The sequence below is a fragment of the Budorcas taxicolor genome, chromosome 7, assembly GCF_023091745.1.
Source record: "Budorcas taxicolor isolate Tak-1 chromosome 7, Takin1.1, whole genome shotgun sequence".
NCBI lineage: Eukaryota > Metazoa > Chordata > Mammalia > Artiodactyla > Bovidae > Budorcas > Budorcas taxicolor.
This window is the reverse complement of record NC_068916.1, coordinates 49,796,577-49,818,350: the sequence shown is the minus strand read 5'-3', so window position 1 is coordinate 49,818,350 and position 21,774 is coordinate 49,796,577. Positions and strand designations below refer to the sequence as shown.

Genomic DNA, 21,774 nt, shown 5'->3' with positions numbered 1-21,774 from the left:
CCCTCCTTCAGTTCAGTTCAGTTCAGTCGCTCAGTCGTGTCCGACTCTTTGCGACCCCATGAATTGCAGCACGCCAGGCCTCCCTGTCCATCACCCAACTCCCGGAGTTTACCCAAACTCATGTCCTTCGAGTCGGTGATGCCATCCAGCCATCTCATCCTCTGTTGTCCCCTTTTCCTCCTGCCCCCAATGCGTCAACTCTTCACATGAGGTGGCCAAAAGTATTGGAGTTTCAGCTTTAGCATCATTCCTTCCAAAGAACACCCAGGGCTGATCTCCTTTAGAATGGACTGGTTGGGTCTCCTTGCAGTCCAAGGGACTCTCAAGAGTCTTCTCCAACACCACACTTCAAAAGCATCAATTCTTCAGCACTCAACTTTCTTCACAGTCCAACTCTCACATCCATACATGACCACAGGAAAAACCACAGCCTTGACTAGACGGACCTTTGTTGGCAAAGTAATGTCTCTGCTTTTGAATATGCTATCTAGGTTGGTCACAACTTTTCTTCCAAGGAGTAAGCGTCTTTTAATTTCATGGCTGCAATCACCATCTGCAGTGATTTTGGAGCCCCCCCAAAATAAAGTCTGACACTGTTTCCACTGTTTCCCCACCTATTTCCCATGAAGTGATGGGACCAGATGCCATGATCTTTGTTTTCTGAATGTTGAGCTTTAAGCCAACTTTTTCACTCTCCTCTTTCACTTTCAAGAGGCTTTTTAGTTCCTCTTCACTTCCTGCCATAAGAGTGGTGTCATCTGCCTATCTGAGGTTATTGATATTTCTCCTGGCAATCTTGATTCCAGCTTGTGCTTCTTCCAGCCCAGCTTACTTATGTACAGAGTACATCATGAGAAATGTCTGGCTGGATGAAGTACAAATTGGAATGAAGACTGCTGGGAGGAATATCAATAACCTTGGATATGCAGATGACACCACCCTTACGGCAGAAAGGAAAAAAGAACTAAAGAGCCTCTTGATGAAGGTAAATGCAGAGAGTGAAAAAGCTGGCTTAAAGCTCAACATTCAAAAAAACGAAGATCATGGCATCTGGTCCCATCACTTCATGGCAAATAGATAAGGAAACAATGCAGTGAGAGACTTTATTTTCTGGGCTCCAAAATCACTGCAGGTGGTGACTGCAGCCATGAAATTAAAAGACGCTTGCTCCTTGGAAGAAAAGCTATGACCAACCTAGACAAAACATTAAAAAGCAGAGACATTACTTCGCTGACAAAGGTCCATACAGTCAATGCTACCGTTTTTCCAGTAGTCCTGGACGGTATGAGAGTTGGACCATAAAGAAGGCTGAGTGCTGAAGAACTGATGCTTTTGACTGTGGTGTGGAGAAGACTTGAGAGTCCCTTGGACTGCAAAGAGATCCAACCAGTCAATCCTAAAGGAAATCAGTCCTGAATATTCATAGGAAGAACTGATGGTGAAGCTCCAATAATTTGGCTGCCTGATGCGAAGAACTGACTTACTGAAAAAGACCCAGATACTGAGAAAGATTGAAGGCAGGTGGAGAAGGGGACGACAGAGGATGAGATGGCTGGATAACATAACTGACTCAATGAACATGAGTTCAATGTACATGAGTTTGAGCAAGGTCCAGGAGATCATGAAGGACAGGAAAGCCTGGCATGCTGCAGTCCATGGGTCACAAAGAGTCAGACATGACTGAACAACAACAATGAACCAATCATAAGAATAAAGGGACTTAGAGCTCATGTTTAGATCATAAAAATCTTTTATATACTTATTACATCAATATGTATATAAATAATATCTACATATTACTTAAACTAAGCAGACTGGTACTGAGCCTGCCTACCATACTAGGCCCTAGGTTAAAAATTTCTACTTTTACTGAATCTAACCCAACATCTGGAGAAGGGGAAGAGAAGGAATAAAAAAGAAATGATGTTGCTAATTAAACTATGAACCAAAGTTTTCCTATATCACTCACTTTCAAGACTCATCCCAGTTTCAGGATTATTATTACTTGGGGTGGGAAGGCACCTTTTGGAATCACTAAAGCACAGCATTTTTTTAATTCATTAAACACAGTGGCCCAAACTTCACCAAGGATTTATTAACCTTCATCTTGGCAAGTAGTTTTTAAAAATCAATTTAGATTTTCTTGAATTTATACAGGTTTTCTTCCAGACAAACCCAAACCAGGGAAGGGCGTGCCATTCTTCAGCCACTCAAGGAAGGCTTCTATTTCAGGAAGCTGACTAAAGTAACATTTTCTACCCTCAATGAGAAAGCCCCAGCCAGCTGAGTCCACTATGTACCCAGGACACAACCAACCTGCTCTCTATACTTGAGCCCTAAGGGAGAAGTGAGTTCCCACTGGACATACATGCAAACATAGGAGGGTTGGAGGCAGCCACACTAACTTAAGCCATAAGTTACTTTAACAGAATTTCTAAGGAAACTTCATTCTGAGTAGACACACCAATCTGGATCCCATTAAAAACTCTGATGGTTCAATATAGTCTTTATCTGTAGATGCTTCAAACAGGGAAACACACACACAAACATAACACTCTTATCTCCAAGGGATCATATTATGGACATTAATATATCTGGTTTTCATTTGAAAATCTTTCTAGGACTGCCTCTGCATATCTACCGCAGCCATGTCAATGGCTGTGCTGTGCCCTACTGAACAGACGGAAGGGCCATCATTTGCTTATCTAGTCTTCTCTTAGGCGTTTTGGTTGAAGTGAACATACCTGCACAGGTATTCTGGCAAACATCTGTGTAACCATCCTCAGGAAAATTTCTAGCAATGGGATTACTAAGTCAAAAAGCAAATGTATATAAAGTAGATGTATGATGCCTAATTGCCCTCTGGGAATCAAGCCAAATGGTATTCTCCAAAAAGCCTGTATGAACTTACACTCAGTCCACAATGTCTAACAGGGCCCATTCTGCCCTCCCCTTGCTCTGGATATCTTTATCTGTGCAGCCTTATGCATACACAAGAAATGATAATATTAATGATAATGATAATATTAATACTCTATATACTAGAGAAAGTACTCCAGTATGATGAGAAGAGCCTGAGTGCCTGACATTTAACTCACTCTGTAGTAACCATTTTTTTTAAATCACTATTAATTATTGTGGAAACCAGGCACAGAAGTATTGAGTGACTTATTCAATCTAGGATGCATGGGAGTCCGAGATCAAATGTCACCACCACTTCCCTACCTTATCTTAAGTCCTGCAGTTTTGCAATTAAACAAACAACAACAACAAAAAAAACTAGGTAGAAAAATCCTTTTATTTAGACCAATCAAACCAAATTACTTTGGCATAGTGACAATGAAGCAGAGTACAAATTACTACTCTTATTTGTTGCCCCAAAGTATCTAATGCATTATATTGTTTCCAAGAGCACTTGGTTAAGAAAAAACAATAAACCCAATTATAACCACTCTAACCAACCACTTGCAACCTAAAAAAAGAGAAGGGAGGGGGTAGGGTACAGGAATCAAAACTTCCAGATGAAAGCAGAGTAAACAAATGAGAAAGTAAATTGCATTTCCACGGAAAACATTTATCAAATACAATTCAAATGAAATTCAAACAGTCTTTATCGCTTTGATAAATTTCAAACCACTGTCCTTAAGGAATCAGTCCATATAAATATATTCATGGTTTACTGAATGTGGTGTAGCATCCTAAATCACCTCCAATATTTACAAGGCAACATTCTGAATAGAACAGCTCAGGGAAAATGAGTGCCCCTCCCTCTTCCCCAGAAGTGGCCTGCATGTCCCTCTCTATTTGCAAGAGCCACTGGCTCACATCTGATACACAGTGACTCAAGTTCCCCCTGCCCTGCAGCCTCATGAAACACTGGCATCAGGGTCCTGGTGGCTTTACCAAGTTATACACAATATGACCATTATTTTTTAAGCTGCAAAACTTGGGATATAACTTATAATAAGCACAAGGGAACTTCTGGAACCAATGGGACAGAATATGCAGAAATAATGGAGCTAAAACAGCAGAGGGTCCTTTCAGTCCTATCCCCTAAGTAACTTATGCTTGGAAGGGCTCTCATGAGTAGACAGGGCTGCAGCAAACACACAGGCCCCATGGATTCCAAGAGGGACTGATGGAAAAGTCATTACTGGAAATATTCCTCCAAACCTATCCCACTGCCAAAGGGCCACAAAACCCCAGGACATGGGAAAGCACTAACACACCAAGCAGTCAAGTCGCATTCTTACTTTTCATTAGGTCAAATTTCATGAAGTGCACCAACCTTAAGCCAGAGCCTGTGCCGGGCAGTTATGCCCACTTTGCTGAGGAACTACTGAGCACCACTGTGCCTCTGGGCAATGTGAAATGGCAGAGAGGGCAGACCTTGGCTTCTGCTAGAAAGACTGCTAAAAAGCACACAGCTGCTACAGATGGCACCTGCTGTCCAACCTCTCAAGGGGGGGCACCTCTCAAAAGGCTGTGAGCTGGGGACCACTGGGTGCTTGCCCACTAGAAAATGGGATTCCTCTCAACGAAAGCCAGTCTGATGGGTGAGATGGGGGGATATCTCTAATCTGACACATAAACAGTGCTAAAGCTGCAATGGATGAGGTTAGTGTATAAGGGTATAAAGGAATCTAAATGCCAAAACTTAACTGATCAATCCAGTAGCACTCTACACAGGCATCTGCCTGTCTCTTCCTTTCAAACCAAGCCCCTGAAAAGCACACCATGACAACCAGAGGAATTTTGAGTAATAGCCTTATCCTGTTTATTAATTAATTACCTGGCACTACTAAGCAAGACTGTGACAAAACCTTAGAGAAACACACTAATGAGGGTCTCTGAAATTCAGATGCTCTGAAGGCACCACCACCTCCTGACTGAGACGACTGTTCTGTGTGTTTATCTGCTAAATGGAAACAGTCTAAACTCCTTTCCATCAAGTCAACCCTTCTATTTTCCCATATTTGCATAATAATTAAACATACTCACCAGACAAAAGTTACGTTAGAAAATCTGATTCCTCTTTACTGTTCTTCTGTTTTATGTCATATACCCTAAAAATATTGCCTGGATCCCACTAAACGCCACTGCAAAATCCCTTTTGTTTTCTGATCTGAAGAATGCTGCATGAGGGACATCTGATTCTATTATATTTTATTCTGCTGTAAGAGGACTAGAAATCCCTTGAGACCAAGCCTTACTTGGTAAGTAAGTTTAGGAATGTAATATCTATCTCCAGAGGGGGGCTTTGCATTTAGATTCTAGAATTTGTTGTTTGCTTAAAAGTGTGCTGTGAAGGTGAAATGTTTTTCTCTAAACCTATGAAAAAGAATAATTCAGTATTTCATTGGGAAAACAACAGAAGGCCAAGATTTCCCAAAAAAGCAATTGCTGCATTTTTGGCACCTGCAAAAATGTGCTTGCAAATAGGTTTTTTGTTTTAAAGTACCAGCACCTGCGATTTGGCAATCCTGCAGCAGCATGGTTCACCCCCTTGTTTTGCAGTTTACAGACTCCCTGCTCCCCACTCTTTCAAGCAGAGCCAATGCTCCAGTCCCAAGGAGAGTGAGCAGAGACGGGGGAACATTGGTATGCAGAACACAGTGTCACCTTATATAGGTCACTGCTGGAGGACTGCGCTGTGCATGTACTTAAGTACCGCTTCTGTTTCAAGCCCCATTGCCGCTCACATCTCCCACGTTCCAGACTGTGGTTCCCTGGGGTGACAGGTAGTTTCAGCCCTACAAGGACCAGCCGCTGACTGCCCACAGCCACTGGCCTCACGAAGCCTGGCACCTCCAGAGAGCAAGCAGCATGGCCAAGGGCAGCAGAGGCCTGTTAAATGGAGACTGCATTTATACTTGCTCAACTCTAAGGAGATGGATTGAAATTTATCTCTGTGTGATAAACAGGGAATTGCAGTTGACAGACATTTTCTATATGAATGCAATTTACTATGTCATTACCAGTTTATGTTTATATAATGAAATCAACTGTTTTTGTGAGGTGAATTACCCAGATTTATTTTTTGCAAGTTCATAATTAAATGGTACTTAAATATTTCCTCTCTGTTTTCTATCTGTGCATCATGCAGACAGAGTCTTTCGAAAGTAGGCAGTTAAACTACGATCATTTCTGAGGAAGAGAGAGAGATACTTTCCAAGAGGAACAATTTTTACAAAAGAAATTGAAGCTGATGATGCTGGGAATCCTGTCTCCTAAGTCTCACAGGCTCCTAACAAACCACCACAGTCCAGTAGGTCAGGTTTTATCTACACACAACACCAGCAAGAGGGGTGGATGCTATGGAGTTGTACAGGTCACAGCTGCAAAATCTTACTCCACACAGAGAACAACTTCCTCCAGGCAGTTTCCTGATTCACACCTCTGAGATTGAGACCAGCCCACCACAAGCAGAACAACTCCAACCCCAGGTCCCACTGCTTTGGAGTCATTGGTAGCTGTTTTTTTTTTTTTAATTAAAATGAAAACCAGCACAGTATTATTGCTAGAATAATTTACCTGCCCAGACTTGGGGGTGTTTGGATTGTCAATTATTGTAACATAGGGGAAAGTAATTATGCACATCCTCACATACTTCTCTGGGGAATCAGCTCATTACCTGAGACAGCCAAGAAGTCATCAATGGAAGTAATGTCATCGACAGCATCTGTGAGAACTCGGACTTGTTTCTCCCACTGTTCTTTAAAAAGATCCATGTTCTCTTGGGCCAGTTTACTCTGTGGTTTTGCTGCTAAAGCCAATGCAGCATTGATAACCTGTGAAGACATTAAAGTTCATTGTATACTCTTTCAGAGTCAAGAAAATAAAATAAGCCAGACACTTTGGTTGGTGGAGTGGCTACGGTTTTGTCTCCTGTGCATTTCATGAGGACACATGATACCACATGCCCCACTTAAACAGTTACAAAGATGGAAACAGAGAAGTATTAAACAAAAGGCTTTACATATGAATGGAGAAGCAATTCATCAGAAATACAGTACTGGAAATACTGGAACTATGGGCAGTAACAAACACAAATTATCTCTAATCTCCCCACTCTGTGACAGCAACTCTTCACAATCTCTGACATTTATATTCCAGGCTTTTTCTCCTCACATACACATGTACACGTGCCAAGTCAAAAATTCACAATTAGAATTATATGCTAATAAGACTGACTACACTGCTTCCGTATCATTAAATGTATGGTAAAACACTGGCTGTTTACAGATGCCTCTGATAGGTGCACATCCCTGCTCCAACTGTAGGGTGCCTCTGTCTGTTCCAGCCACCCATCACTCTTAGTCTTGAGATGAACTTTGGCATTTTAGGCTCTTGGTACGTTCTCAAACTACATATGTGAAAAATGTTTTTCTGAGGCATACTGTACTTGACATACAACTTCAAAGAAAGTATAATATTTATTAGGTTTAAAAGTTATTTCTTCTAAATAATAAAAAAAGTCATTTCTTTTTTAAAAACACACACACAGCAAAAAACAGCTTTACTGAGATATAATTTATATGCCAAACAATTCACCCATTTAAACCGTAATATGCAGAGATTTTTGGTATGTTCAGTTTTGTAACCATTACCACAATCATTTTTAGAACACTTCTATCACTCCAACAAGAAACCCCATATCCACTAGCAGTCCCTCCCTATTTCCCCTAATCCTATCTTCCAGCAACCACTAACTTAACTTAGTGATTTTTAAAAATTTATCTATTTTGGTAAATTTTTATGAATTACCTATTCTGACTTTTCCTATAAATGGAATCGTATTAATATGTACATTTTTGGAACTAGCTTCTTTCACTTAACATGTTTCCAAGATTCATACATACTAAAAAATTTATCAGTACTTCACCCTTTTTATTGACAAATAATATGCCATTATATGAATTTATCACATTTTCTTTATTCAATTATCAGCTGACAGACATCTGAATTCTACTTTTTGGTCATTATGAATAATACTATGAACATTTACATATGTGTTTCATTTATTTTCACTGGTTTTTTATATATAACTAGGAATGGAATTGCTGGGTCATATGGTTAACTTTATGAGGAACTGCCTATCTTCCAAAGCAGTTGAACCATTTTACATTTCCACCAGCATATATGTGAGTTTCAATTTCCTCATATCTTTAACACTTGTTTTCCCTTTCTCCCTATTCCATTTTTCAAATAACAGCCGTCCAGTGGGTGTGAAGTGATCTCTCACTGTGGTTTTGATCTCCATTTCCCTGATGGCTCATGATATTGTCTGTTAACGTACTTATTGACCCCTAGTGTCTTTGGAGAAATACCTTTTAGATCCTTTGATATATTCACTGAATGAATAAATAATGAAAGTAGTTTGAAAAAGAGCTGAGAGAGTCATTAGGAAGATCTCTAGGTACAGGTGCTTATAGGTTACTGGAAATAAATGTGTTCATAGTAATGCAACTTTGAAGGTAAGCAAGGACAGGGGAAACTGGTGGTGATGGAGTTGAGATCTGCGAGATAGGACAATAGCTATCACAGAGTCATTGGGGCATCGTACCTGAGAGCAGGAGTTTAGGATCGTGTTTTTTTCAGTGCTACAGAAACCACATTTCTTCAGGTCATGTCTGTAATTCCCAATATACTGGAGGGGTATCCAAGAGTGAGGTTATCGAAGTGCCCCTCAAAGATTGTAATCAAGAAACTAAAGAAGAATCAGACCCATTTGACTGGTGTAACTAATTCCTCTTCCCTCCCAGCTAACTGGAAGGGATAAATTACCGAAACTATCAATTATAGACTGTAGGTTTTGAGGACTAGGCCAACCCAGTTACTATTAATAGCCCACTAGTTTCAAAAGTGTATGGGTCTGGACAATAAATTATTTGTCAAAAGTATCCTAGCTTTCCCATGTGTTATACCATGGTCTTCCCTATTTTCATCATTTCCAGGCTTGTTCTTTGACCACTTTTCCTTCTTCCCTTTGTTTCCTACTGGGTGATTCAAGATTGTGGACTACTCTTCATTAATTAACTCATTAATTCACTAATGTTATCAATGAATCAGAGTGGAGCTAGACCTTGTAAGAATATCTGGTTGAAGAAAATGTTTCTTAAGAGGGCCAAGTAAACACCAGCAGGGAATTAACTATATGTTTTAAATACTAAGATAATTTTCCCTTCAGTTCAGTCGCTCAGTCGTGTTCGACTCTTTGCGACCCCATGAATGGCAGCACGCCAGGCCTCTCTGCCCATCACCAGCTCCCGGAGTTCACTCAAGACTAAATTGCTCCCTTTGTTCTGTAATCTTTCCTCATACAGTATAATGGAGGAAAAGCACCTTGTCTAAGGTGAACTTTCTTGTTTTGATTACAAAACTGTGGGACACAATAAATTAAATACTATTTTCTGATGCATTGGGACTAGAAAGATACTTAAAATAATACTTTGAATAATCATCCAACATGGCACTTGGTAGGGAAAACTCTAGAATCATTTACTTTAAAAATCGAGATGTTACTTCCCAATACCTATTGTCATCATTAGTTAATTAATAATGGTCTTTCTAGCTAATGAAATAAAGTGGGAAATGGAAATAAGAAAAGGCTGTTTAGAAAATAGACAATAAAATTACTTTTCAATGTAGAACATCTCTGTTTATCTAGAAAACTGAAGTAAGCCAACTGAAAAACCTCTTAGAATTAATAAGAGTTCATTAAGGTAGCTAGAGACAATGTAAATATATAAAAATGAGTAACATTTCTATATACCAGAAAACAGGACATAAAATGAAGGGAGTATTAGCTCTTCATGAAAACAATTAATAGGAAATATGTGGAATTAAATCTGTAAAGAAACCTAAAGGACAGAGATATCAAAAGTAACTTTTTCTGAGTACATTATTAAAAAAAAACTTGAATAAATAGAAACACAGTCCATGTTTAGGAGTCGGGGGAATGACCTATTTATTCACCAATTAATCTGGAATAGTTAATGGCTGAGAGCAGGAATATATACATGGCATAGAGATCAAGAGTAATGAAGAGTTAAAATGTAATACAAAGCTAAAGTAATTGAAAAGAAAAATCTAAAAACACAGCCTATCATAAAGCAGAAGTCAATATATGACAAAAGAGAGATCACAAATCAGTGATGGGGGATGGTCCATTTTTACATTTGATGGGCTATTTGGAAAAAAATAGTCAAAGTCTGAACTTCATACTTATATTTATGTGCAAAATAAGATCGTTCCCAAACAGATAATGAGTTAAATTAAAAATGATATGGCTAAAAGAATGTGTTTAATTATGCACTTACTGAACAAATAAATATTTCTTATGTTTTAGAATAGTTAAGTTTCCATGCTTCCACTGCAGAGGGCACAGATTTGATCCCTGGTCAGGGAACTAAGATCTCACATGCTGTGTACCAACCCTGGCCCCACCAAAAAAAAAGAAACTTCTCTGCTTACATTTGTAAAGTATACATGACAGATGAAGTATATACTATCTGACAAATCAGTAAGGAGAACATTAAAATACTGGTATAAAATGGAGGTGAGACATGAACAGCCTACCTAAAGTGACGTATTAAGAAACAACTAGAGGGAAATAATTACTCTCACTTCTAAATTAATGTAAGTCACTATCTTTGCTCATTAAATTTGCAAAGAGCCACAAACTAGGCACTACCACCATATATCAATGGCAACTTTTTAAATGCTACTGTAGGCTAAGACCTCCAGTACAACACTGAACAGGACATTCTTGTCTGGTTCTGATCCTAGGAGGCTTAAGTACTCAAGCATTTCATGATTGAGTACGATGCTATCATGCTGAGGAAATTTCTTCTAATCCTAGTTTACAAAGTGTCTTTAATCAGGTCTGGATGTTAGATTCTGTCAAATAGTTTTCCTGTTTCATTCCCACCATTCTGGCTACTTCTTCTGCGTCTTTTGCTGTCATCTTCCACTAACGCTGGAGTTCCAAGGCTTGATCCTATGCTGTTCTGTACTTTCTCCCACCTGTGAGCAAAATCTAGTTTCATGATTTTACATACCACCCATCTGCCAAATACTCCCACATCTCCATCCCAGACCACTCATTCTAGCCCCCAACTCACTTCCTAACTACATACCCAACGCTCTACTCAGATGTCTCAGGTATTTCAAAATAAACATGTCCAAAACAAAACTCATGATTTCCTGCTCCCAACCATGGTGAATGCATCTCACTTTAAAATACCTATCACTCAACTTCAAGAGGACTCACAGTGTTGGGGACAGCAAGAGAACTAGATTTCCTTAGTCCAATCAGTATCTTTCTCTCCTCCAGTCTGGACTCTAAAAGAGTAATCATTCCATATCTTCTCCTCAAACCTGTCACACTTCTGAGAGCATCATCACTCTCAGCTTATAGCTCTGCTTCCTATTTAAATGAAAAGATGAATACGATCAAAAGAGAATGTCTGTGAATCTTATCACTGCATCTACCCATTTACCTGCATTTATGCCACATGCTCTGTCTTACCTCTTTTTAACTGTGAATGTTCCTATCTATGCTCCTATCTCAGAACAATCTTGCCACTTATCCACAGGATCTCACTTCCTCTCCTCTACTGCCGGACAATATCCTAGTAATTCTCTCCGCTCTAGTCTTTATTATCGATATTTCCCTTCTACTGGATTATTTCCATCAGCTGAAGGTTAAAAAAAGCTCCCAACTAAAAATAAAAAGCAAAAGTCCCTCTCAACTCCACATGTACGACATGCTACCACACCATGTCTCCATTATCCTTACATTTAATTTGAAAGAGCTATCAACTTGCTGTATCAATCCATCTCTCTTCTCTTGAATCCACTTTGGTGGATCTCCTAAACTCCACCCAAGCTTCTTTGTCCAAGATCATCTGTGATCTCTGTATGTGCTCAATCCAAGGATCAATTCTCAGGCCACATTCTATAGCCATCTGACCTGAACAATGACTCTTTCCTAGGAACACTTTCGCCGCTTGTCTTCCCAGACAGAGTGAGCTTCTGGTGCTCTTCTGATCAATAATACTTCCTGAATCTCCTTTGCTGGATACTACTCACCTCCCCAAACTCTAAATATCAGGGAACCCCAGTTTTATTTCCCAGACCTTTTTATTCTGGGGTTACGCATTCCACTAGTGAACTTATCAAGGCTCATGACTTTAAGCACCACATATGTTAAAGAATCCCACATTTATACATTTTGTCCAGACCTCTTCCCTAAACTTGACTTTATTGCTTGCATGTCTAACAGGCACCACAAAACTAACATGAACGATAGCTCCATCTTTCTGGTTACTAGGATCAAAACCTGGAATTTTTCCTGACTCTTCTCTTTCCTCACTTCACTAATCCTTCAGTAAATTCCACCTTCAAAATATATTTGGACTCTATAATCAGTGCTTACCACCTCCACTGTACTCTTGCCTCTGTTTCGGTCTCCTATGCTGCTATAACATATTATCACAAAACTAGTTGTGCTTAAAAACAACACAAATGTGTTATCTTACAGCTCTGAAGGGCAGAAGTCTACAGTGGGTCTTATAGAGCTAAAATCAAAAGTGTTAGCAGAGTGTTCATTCCAGAGGCTCGAGGGGAACATCCAGTCCTTGTCTTTCCTAGTCTTTAGAGGTTACCCACTTGCCTTGGCTTGTGGCCACTTCACTCCAACTCCTGCTTCCATGATCACATCTCCTTCTCTGATGCCACCACCACTGCTTTCCTCATATAAGGACCCTTGAGATTATATTAGGGACCTTCTGGATAATCTAGGTTAATCTAACCATTTTAAGATCCTTAGTTTATTTACCTCTGCCAAGTCCCTTCTGCCATACAAGGCAATATATTCACAGGTTTTAGTAATTAGGATATTGGGGGTGGGGACAGCACATTATTCTGCTTACCACAGCTTTCTACGGGGTCTCTCTAACTTTCCTCAAAGAAGTTAGAGAGACCTTGGTAAAATCAAAGTTAGATCACATCAATTCTCTACTCAAAATCCATCAATGGCTTCCCATGTGACTCAAAGTAAAAGAACCAAATGCTTTACTGTGGCCATGTAAAAGGCTCTACACTGTTCACACTCCTGTTAGATACTTCACCCTTCTTCCTCAAAGTCTCTCTATTTGCTGTTCCCTCTTCCTGGACTGCGCTCCCCTCAGACACTGTCCCTGGCTCGTTCTATCATCTCCTTTCTGGGCTTTGCTTCTACATCACTCTCTCAGGGAGGTCTTTATTGATCATCCCAACCACGCGATTTAACATACACACCAACATTGTGTATGCGTGTCTATGCTCAGTCCTGTCCGAGTCTCTGTGACCCCATGGACTGTAGCTCCTGCCAGGCTCCTCTGTCCATGGGATTTCCCAAGCAAGAATATTGGAGTAGGCTGTCATTTCCTACTCCAGGGGATCTTCTCCACCCTGGGATTGAACCCAATCCTTGTGTCTCCTGCACTGGCAGGCAGATTCTTTACCACTGAGCAATCTGAGAAGCTACACACCAACATTACAATGATTTAAAAGCTTCAAATTTAAGAAACTAGAAAAAGGGGAAAATAAACCCAAAGCAAGTAGAAGGAAAAAAAAAATAGAGTAGCAATTGATAAAATACAAATTACCAAAAGTCAGTCAAGAATAAACAGCTAAATGTTTAAACAAGTAATCTGAATATCATTATATCTATTAAAGAAATAATTTCTTATTGTTTAAATAATAGTTTAAACAATTTAGTTTAAAATCTTCCCATATAGAAAATTCCAGGTCAGTCAGCTTCATTGATAAATTCTCCCCAAACATTTAAAGAACTAACACCAATTACACAGGCTTTTCAAGAAAATGGGAGAGGGAAACCTCTTACAGTATGGAAAACAGACTTTACAACAAAACAAAACAACAGACCAGTATCAATATACAAGGCTTACACGGAGACTAGAGTGTTTCTGGGGCCCTGTTACCTGCAGACCTCCATGGGAGGGGGTTAAGGGAGGAAACAGACACAGAAAATGCTGTGAGAAAACTTTAGTCAGAAGCATCTCCTTTGAGCTCTTCTGTGCAACTGCTGTGTAAAAATGTTAGAGAAAATCAGAAGCGGAATAACACCTGAATAAGAGCTTGATGCCACAGGTTTCCCTGGCTGGTTTCCTTTAGCTCATCTAAGAGCTATATATTTTCATTAACTATACAGACCAGGCCTGTCTGAGTTTATGCTTATTTGATAGGGACTGAACAACAAAAAATGCTTATCAAGCCTGTTAGCCACAAAAATGATCAGAATTCCCACAGCACAATGGGAGAAGTAATAGTATGAAAGATAAATCTAAGGAGGCAGAAGAAAAAAAAAAAACATAAGAACATTCCTTCTTTCTCAATTCAGTTAGCGAGAAATCCACCCCTCCCCACAAAAAAGGACAAAAAAAATGTAGATAAAGCAGCCGCTTCAAAGACTTGATTCTCCCTTGCTTAAATTTCCAAGAAAGGCCACGCATTAAACCCAGCCATATGAAATATTAAACTGCCAGATTTGTATTAACTGAAATGTACAATGCTCATTCTTACATAATGAACTATGAAAAATAAAATATTAAGTGAGATCATCTTCAAAATGCCATTCTCGGATTTTAAAGACTCAACTGTCAGAAACCTGCTGTTGCCAGGGTTTTTCCACTTTGGACCAGCATTGGATGAACTGAAAAATGAAAATCTTTTAAGCAGCTACTACGGAATAAGACTTGAAGACAATCATGAGTGAGATGATGTGGGGAATCAGGTCCTTTTCCAGAACAGTTTGATTTTTTTTTTCCTGATAAGAGCATGTGAGACTGGTGCTATCTGCTCAGATGGAGGTAGGACCCTGTTCTGGAGAACAGAGTGAGATACTGCAGACACAAAGCAGAAGGCAATGCAGAGAGTGCTGACCTACTTTCCTCCCTACTCATGACAACAGAAAATCACCAAAAAATGTGGGTGCTTTTCTCCCCCAAGCAACAAAATAAATCCACCTTCAGGTTACTTCGTCTGAACTCAACTTTAATACCACAAACATTTGGAGTTAAAATCGCTTAACTCCTAAAAAGTTAGTACTTTAGAACAGAATTTCCCATTTCCAAAAGTTAATCTGCTATTGGGTGAACGGAAAGATGGGGAAGAAAACTGCTCTACAGGTTCCATCTGTCATCTCTCCACTCCAGAAAGGAACAATAAGATCTAGAAGCCAACCCATACTACAGGTGGGGGTCACAGAAAAGCCCCCAACAGAGGGGCCAAGGGCTGCCTGAATGCAGCAGTGTGAGTATGAAACATAAAGAGAGACTGGAAAAACCCAACACATATTCTATACTGTGGATGGATGCTGACAGAAACATACACTTTAATATTGTCTACATGCTACAGCATATTAAACACCGTGTTAAAATACTGGTGAATTAACTAACTAGTTTATTCAAGTTGATTAGCTTGCCTCAGTTCAGTTCAGTTCAGTCGCTCAGTCGTGTCCAACTCTTTGCGACCCCATGAATTGCAGCACGCCAGGCCTCCCTGTCCATCACCAACTCCTGGAGTTCACGCAAACTAACGTCCATCAAGTTGGTGATGACATCCAGCCATCTCATCCTCTGTCATCCCCTTTTCCTCCTGCCCCCAATCCTTCCAAGCATCAGAGTCTTTTCCAATGAGTCAGCTTTTTGTATGAGGTGGCCAAAGTATTGGAGTTTCAGCTTTAGCATCATTCCTTCCAAAGAACACCCAGGGCTGATCTCCTTCAGAATGGACTGGTTGGGTCTCCTTGCAGTCCAAGGGACTCTCAAGAGTCTTCTCCAACACCACACTTCAAAAGCATCAATTCTTCAGCGCCCAGCTTTCTTCACAGTCCAACTCTCACATCCATACATGACCACAGGAAAAACCATAGCCTTGACTAGACGGACCTTTGTTGGCAAAGTAACGTCTCTGCTTTTGAATATACTATCTAGGTTGGTCATAACTTTTCTTCCAAGGAGTAAGTGTCTTTTAATTTCATGGCTGCAATCACCATCTGCAGTGATTTTGGAGCCCAAAAAAATAAAGTCTGACACTGTTTCCACTGTTTCCCAATCTATTTCCCATGAAGTGATGGGACCAGATGCCATGATCTTTGTTTTCTGAATGTTGAGCTTTAAGCCAACTTTTTCACTCTCCTCTTTCACTTTCATCAAGAGGCTTTTTAGTTCCTCTTCACTTTCTGCCATAAGGGTGGTGTCATCTGCATATCGGAGGTTATTGATATTTCTCCTGGCAATCTTGATTCCAGCTTGTGCTTCTTCCAGCTCAGCGTTTCTCATGATGTACTCTGCATAGAAGTTAAATAAGCCCGGTGACAATATACAGCCTTGACGTACTCCTTTTCCTATTTGGAACCAGCCTGTTGTTCCATGTCCAGTTCTAACTGCTGCTTCCTGACCTGCATATAGGTTTCTCAAGAGGCAGGTCACATGGTCTGGTATTCCCTTCTCTTTCAGAATTTTCCACAGTTTATTGTGATCCACACAGTCAAACACTTTGGCATAGTCAAGAAAGCAGAAATAGATGTTTTACTGGAACTCTCTTGCTTTTTCCATGATCCAGCACATGTTGGGCAATTTGATCTCTGGTTCCTCTGCCTTTTCTAAAACCAGCTTGAACATCTGGAAGTTCATGATTCATGTATTGCTGAAGCCTGTCTTGGAGAATTTTGAGCATTACTTTACTAGCATGTGAGACGAGTGCAATTGTGCGGTAGTTTGAGCATTCTTTTGCATTGCCTTTCTTTGGAATTGGAATGAAAACTGACCTTTTCCAGTCCTGTGGCCACTGCTGAGTTTTCCAAACTTGCTGGCATATTGAGTGCAGCACTTTCACAGCATCATCTTTCAGGATTTGAAATAGCTCAACTTTGATTCCATCACCTCCACTAGCTTTGTTCGTAGTGCTGCTTCCTAAGGCCCACTTGACTTCCCATTCCAGGATGTCTGGCTCTAGGTGAGTGATCACACCATCGTGATTATCTTGATCGTGAAGATCTTTTTTGTACAGTTCTTCTGTGTATTCCTGCCACCTCTTCTTGATATCTTCTGCTTCTGTTAGGTCCATACCATTTCTGTCCTTTATCGAGCCCATCTTTGCATGAAATGTTCCCTTGGTATCTCTAATTTTCTTGAAGAGATCTCTAGTCCTTCCCATTCTGTTGTTTGCCTCTATTTCCTTGCACTGATCGCTGAGGAAGGCTTTCTTATCTCTTCTTGCTATTCTTTGGAACTCTGCATTCAGATGCTCCTATCTTTCCTTTTCTCCTTTGCTTTCCACTTCTCTTCTTTTCACAGCTATTTATAAGGCCTCCCCAGACAGCCATTTTGCTTTTTTACACGTGGACATCACCAGATGGTCAACACTGAAATCAGACTGATTATATTCTTTGCAGCCAAAGATGGAGAAGCTCTATACAGTCAGCAAAAACAAGACCGGGAGCTGACTGTGGCTCAGATCATGAGCTCCTTATTGCCAAATGCAGACTTAAATTGAAGAAAAGTAGGGAAAACCACTAGACCACTCAGGTATGACCTAAATCAAATCCCTTATGATTTTACAGTGGAAGTGAGAAATAGATTTAAGGGACTAGATCTGATAGATAGAGTGCCTGATGAACTGTGGACTGAGGTTCGTGACATTGTACAGGAGATTAGCTTGCCTGGGGTTTATCAAACAAGCCAGTGATGCCTGACATCACTGCCCATACCAGGCTGAAGAGAGGGACAGCCATTAGCCACCTTAAAGGAGAGGTCCTTCAAGTATGAAACACATAGGCCATGGTAGGTGAGATGCAGCTCCGAGAAATTTGTTTTATCCTCCTCAAAGAATTTCAAAATTTTAGTTACCAATCCTTTAAAATTGGGACTTATCAAAAACTTGAATTGCTGACTTCTCTTTACAAATAATGAAAGAATCTAGCAATAATGGGCTGGAATGGAGTCACAGTTACCTCATTTAGAAATGGCACCTGCTATCCAGTTTGTCATTACCATGCCTGCAATGTCTGCTGTATTTGTTGTCACTGAATTTGCCCAGCCCTGTTTGCGAACCAGGATAAAGGAGCCTAGGAAGGAATCTGGGAGAATAATCACATCAAATTAACACCTTTTTATCGAGGAAATATACCTAATGGCAACTAATGGCACTCCAGTACTCTTGCCTGAAAAATTCCATGGATGGAGGAACCTGGTAGGCTACAGTCCATGGGGTTGCAAAGAGTCAGACATGACTGAGTGAATCACTTTCTTTTCTTTCTATACCTAATACCAGGAATCATCTGGATATTATCCTGAGGTCTGTTCTAGTAGGAGAAATGAACTACAAAAAAGAGGGAGAAAAGGTGCTTTCTGATTCAACATAAAGCCTGGGCAACAAGTCCCAGCCAAACGTGACTTATGCACACCATCACTCTCATTAGAATCTACTAGACTCTCTTTTTCAAGGCTTTAAGTTCATTTATATAAATACTCTTAGTAGGTGTGATCAGCGTATGTTACCATCTGTTTCAGCCGATATGAGAAAGCACTGTCGCTGTTCAAGCATTTCAAAATCAAATGGAGAACCAAAGGCATTAAAAATAAAGCACTGATAGGGTAATATGGCAAGCCTGAGAAAAGAATGCCAAATCTTTAAAACCTGCTCTAAATTTATTTCATACAACTTGATCATCCATGAACTTTCTGGACGTGATTAAATTCAATGTGCTTATTATCTGTACAGCTACTGACTGGCCAGTAACAGACTTAATGACTGGGTTAAAGCTGAAGAAACGTTGATCAGATCATGCGGATCCATAGCTGACCCAACACACTAACACCCAGAGGAAGCAACTTTCATTTGCAAACTAACCCACATGGTTGAGAATGAGAAAAAATGCTCTAATTAACCTGCGTACCAGTCAGGATCCCAGATTAATCATCAGTCTTCACTTATTTTGTTCAGGAATCATGCATATGAAAGAGCCAAAGTAATGGTTACGGTGTATCTTAAAGCTGGTGGAGGCATAACAGAAACTTCATTCCTATGATCTCTTATACTCCAGATCCCTTGGTTTATTCCTCTTTATTTGTGGTCACGTCATTTGGCAGGACATTTAGAAAGAGGTTTAATATAAATCTTCAGAGTATGCCCATGACCATTCTCTGCCTCAGAAACTGGAGAAGCAACCTCTTCACCAAAACAGAGCTGACACTACTCAGAAAGCCCTCTGAGGGGCACGGAGTAGCAAGCCACACAAACAGGATCAGCACACCTCACGGGAGAGAGCCGCTCATCTAACATTTAACAAAACAAGCATTCTTCTGCGTGCTTCAGATTCTTTCTAAGGCCCCAGATGCTTAACCTAGCCTAATCACCAGCCTTACAATATGCCATTAGAAATGGAGAAAAGTTCTCAAGTTTTACCAATAGCTGGCTGAAATAATTATTAATATCTGTATCATAAGGGTACTTCAGGACAAAGCAGATTAAGGCTTCTAGTTCTTGAATCTCATGCCCTCAAACAAGATCCAAACACGGCATAAAGATGGAGTGTGGGTGGGCAGCAGTTATCCTTTCAGGCTCATGGGGTTAACAATCCTGATGCCAGGACTAACACATGTTGCAGGTGGCCCTCTCTTAGAAAGGCTCTCAGGAATGGCCACTGCCTGCCCTCCATTTGCCAGCAGTGAAAAAGGCTATACATTTCAAATGAAGGGCAAGGAGACAGTAACACATGACGCCTTAAGGAAATATCACTGGAAGTTAAACATACATTTCTCTACATGGACTGTGGATCAGTATTTTGTCCTCAAGGCTTCTATCTAAGATCCTAAAAATGAAACTAATAAAATAAAATTCATTTCCACTTTAATAACCCAAATCCAATTTGGTGATAGCTTAAACACTGCTGGTTGTACTTTACCTGAGGACAGAGGGCTTCTAGCTGGCTTGCAGACATTCGAACAAGCTTTACACCTTCTTCATTGTTTGAGATGGAACAAGCCAAGTTGGCCACCTAGAAGAAAAGATAAAAAAGATCTTTGAAGATTCTTCTCTTTTGACTGCAAAGGAAAACAAATGTACATCTACCCCATCCCTGACCTTTAGAGAACAAATGAAAAGAGCACCAAAGGTGTTTTATTTCTCACAGACTGATTACCTGCTTATGAGGACAAATTTTTCAGCTCTGTGCTAAGGAAATTAAACAGACTCCTAACACGTCACATTTTAAGCTGGTGGCAGAACCCTGAAAGATCCTAGGGCTTGTAACTCACCAGTTTTCCATGGGCTCTAACCTGCCTGAACAGTAACCTCAGAACAAGGGTCTGCTGGTGTGGGCAGTGATGTGAGGAAAGCTAAGGAACCGAGGCACTAGAGAGTCACTGGTACCCTCAACTACAATAAAAATGTATTCTGCAGCTATTCCTGAAGGAAGGAAATTGAAATTCTAAGTTGCTGTTCTCATTTGACAGGTGAATGGATACTTAAAAGTCAAGATGAGTTTTATCTGAACGCAAGGCTACTTTTCAAATAAAAAAAGAATAGCATTAACACATTGAGATGGATGTAAGGCCATCCTCATAAGAAATGGAAAAAGAAACAGAGATGATATCCCATAGTTAATAACTAAACTGTCCTTCAACTGGTTTCTTAAAAGCACTGACAGCTGGACTCTTTCCTGAATGATGCTACTTCATTTGAACTAAAATCTTTACCTTCCCATCCAACTGCCTCAATGACACTACTCGTGTAGCCAGAGACAATCTTTCCAAGTTGTGTCATATTTCTTCTGCTGAAGCTCTGGCTGTGCTGAGAATGTTGCTCTGTAGTGGCTGCTAGGGCCGTAATCACTTATCCACGTTTCTAAATAAACAGGTTTGCCAATTCTGTTAGCAATACCAAGGACCAACTGAATACATGGTGCTAAGAGATACCTTCTCCCTAGTTGCAAACTGAGTTATGAATGATAGACGCATAGGCAATTGAGTATCAGAAGCATAGTCTGAGAACTTAAAATGCCAGAGTAAACAAGGGAAATTGCAATAACCCTTGATTTTCACTGCCCCACCCAAGTTAAACACATAAAGGCACAAGAAAAATTATATACCATTACTGTTGTTTGCAGTGTTACAGTTCGGGATTATCAGCTTTCTGCAAGACTGCTAACTATCATAACTAGAATCCTGCAATGCTTAATCGTAAGGAGACCCAAAAGAACATGCAATTTAAACACAAAAATGTATGGAAAAAGAAAATTAACTCAGATTTTAATGTGTAGGGGCCTTCAAAATCACATAAAGTAGTAACATTTACACGCCCTGAAGGTTCCAATTCCACTTTCCAGTGTCAACTGGACCTGAGGAAAGAGGCACTTCTATTCATGACGACAACCTACAGAGCTGATTGTTGATTTCTATTTGTTTGGTTTAAAGCACTGCAAAATATGACATGAAACTTTTACAAACATTATTCCTCAAATATACATTTTATGGTACTCTACTGAAGGAGAAAGCTTTAATTAGAAGTGTTTGTGAAACCATAGCTTCTATTGCTTCACTGCCTTAAGAAGGCATTTTGAAACCAAATATAAAATTGGAGGCTGACGACTGAATTAGCAATTTGGGACTAACAAAGACGCCTGGTCCCGCTCCATGCCCAACATTTTAGGAGGCCAGTCAAATGTTAGATTCAGCAAGGTCTGTCACTGTTTCTGCCTTC

At 40.1% G+C, this 21,774-nt stretch overlaps 1 protein-coding gene across 1 annotated transcript in view; it reads right to left on the bottom strand.

The window, feature by feature from the left end:
* The window catches only part of CTNNA1 (catenin alpha 1), a 179,781-nt gene that overhangs the window by 19,840 nt on the left and 138,167 nt on the right, over positions 1 to 21,774 (bottom strand). The window contains exons 10-11 of the mRNA XM_052643775.1: positions 19,979 to 20,071; positions 6,635 to 6,791 (exon numbers count right to left, since the gene is read on the bottom strand). Coding sequence (XP_052499735.1) covers positions 6,635 to 6,791; positions 19,979 to 20,071 — 250 coding nt within the window. The remainder of the gene's footprint in view (positions 1 to 6,634; positions 6,792 to 19,978; positions 20,072 to 21,774) is intronic.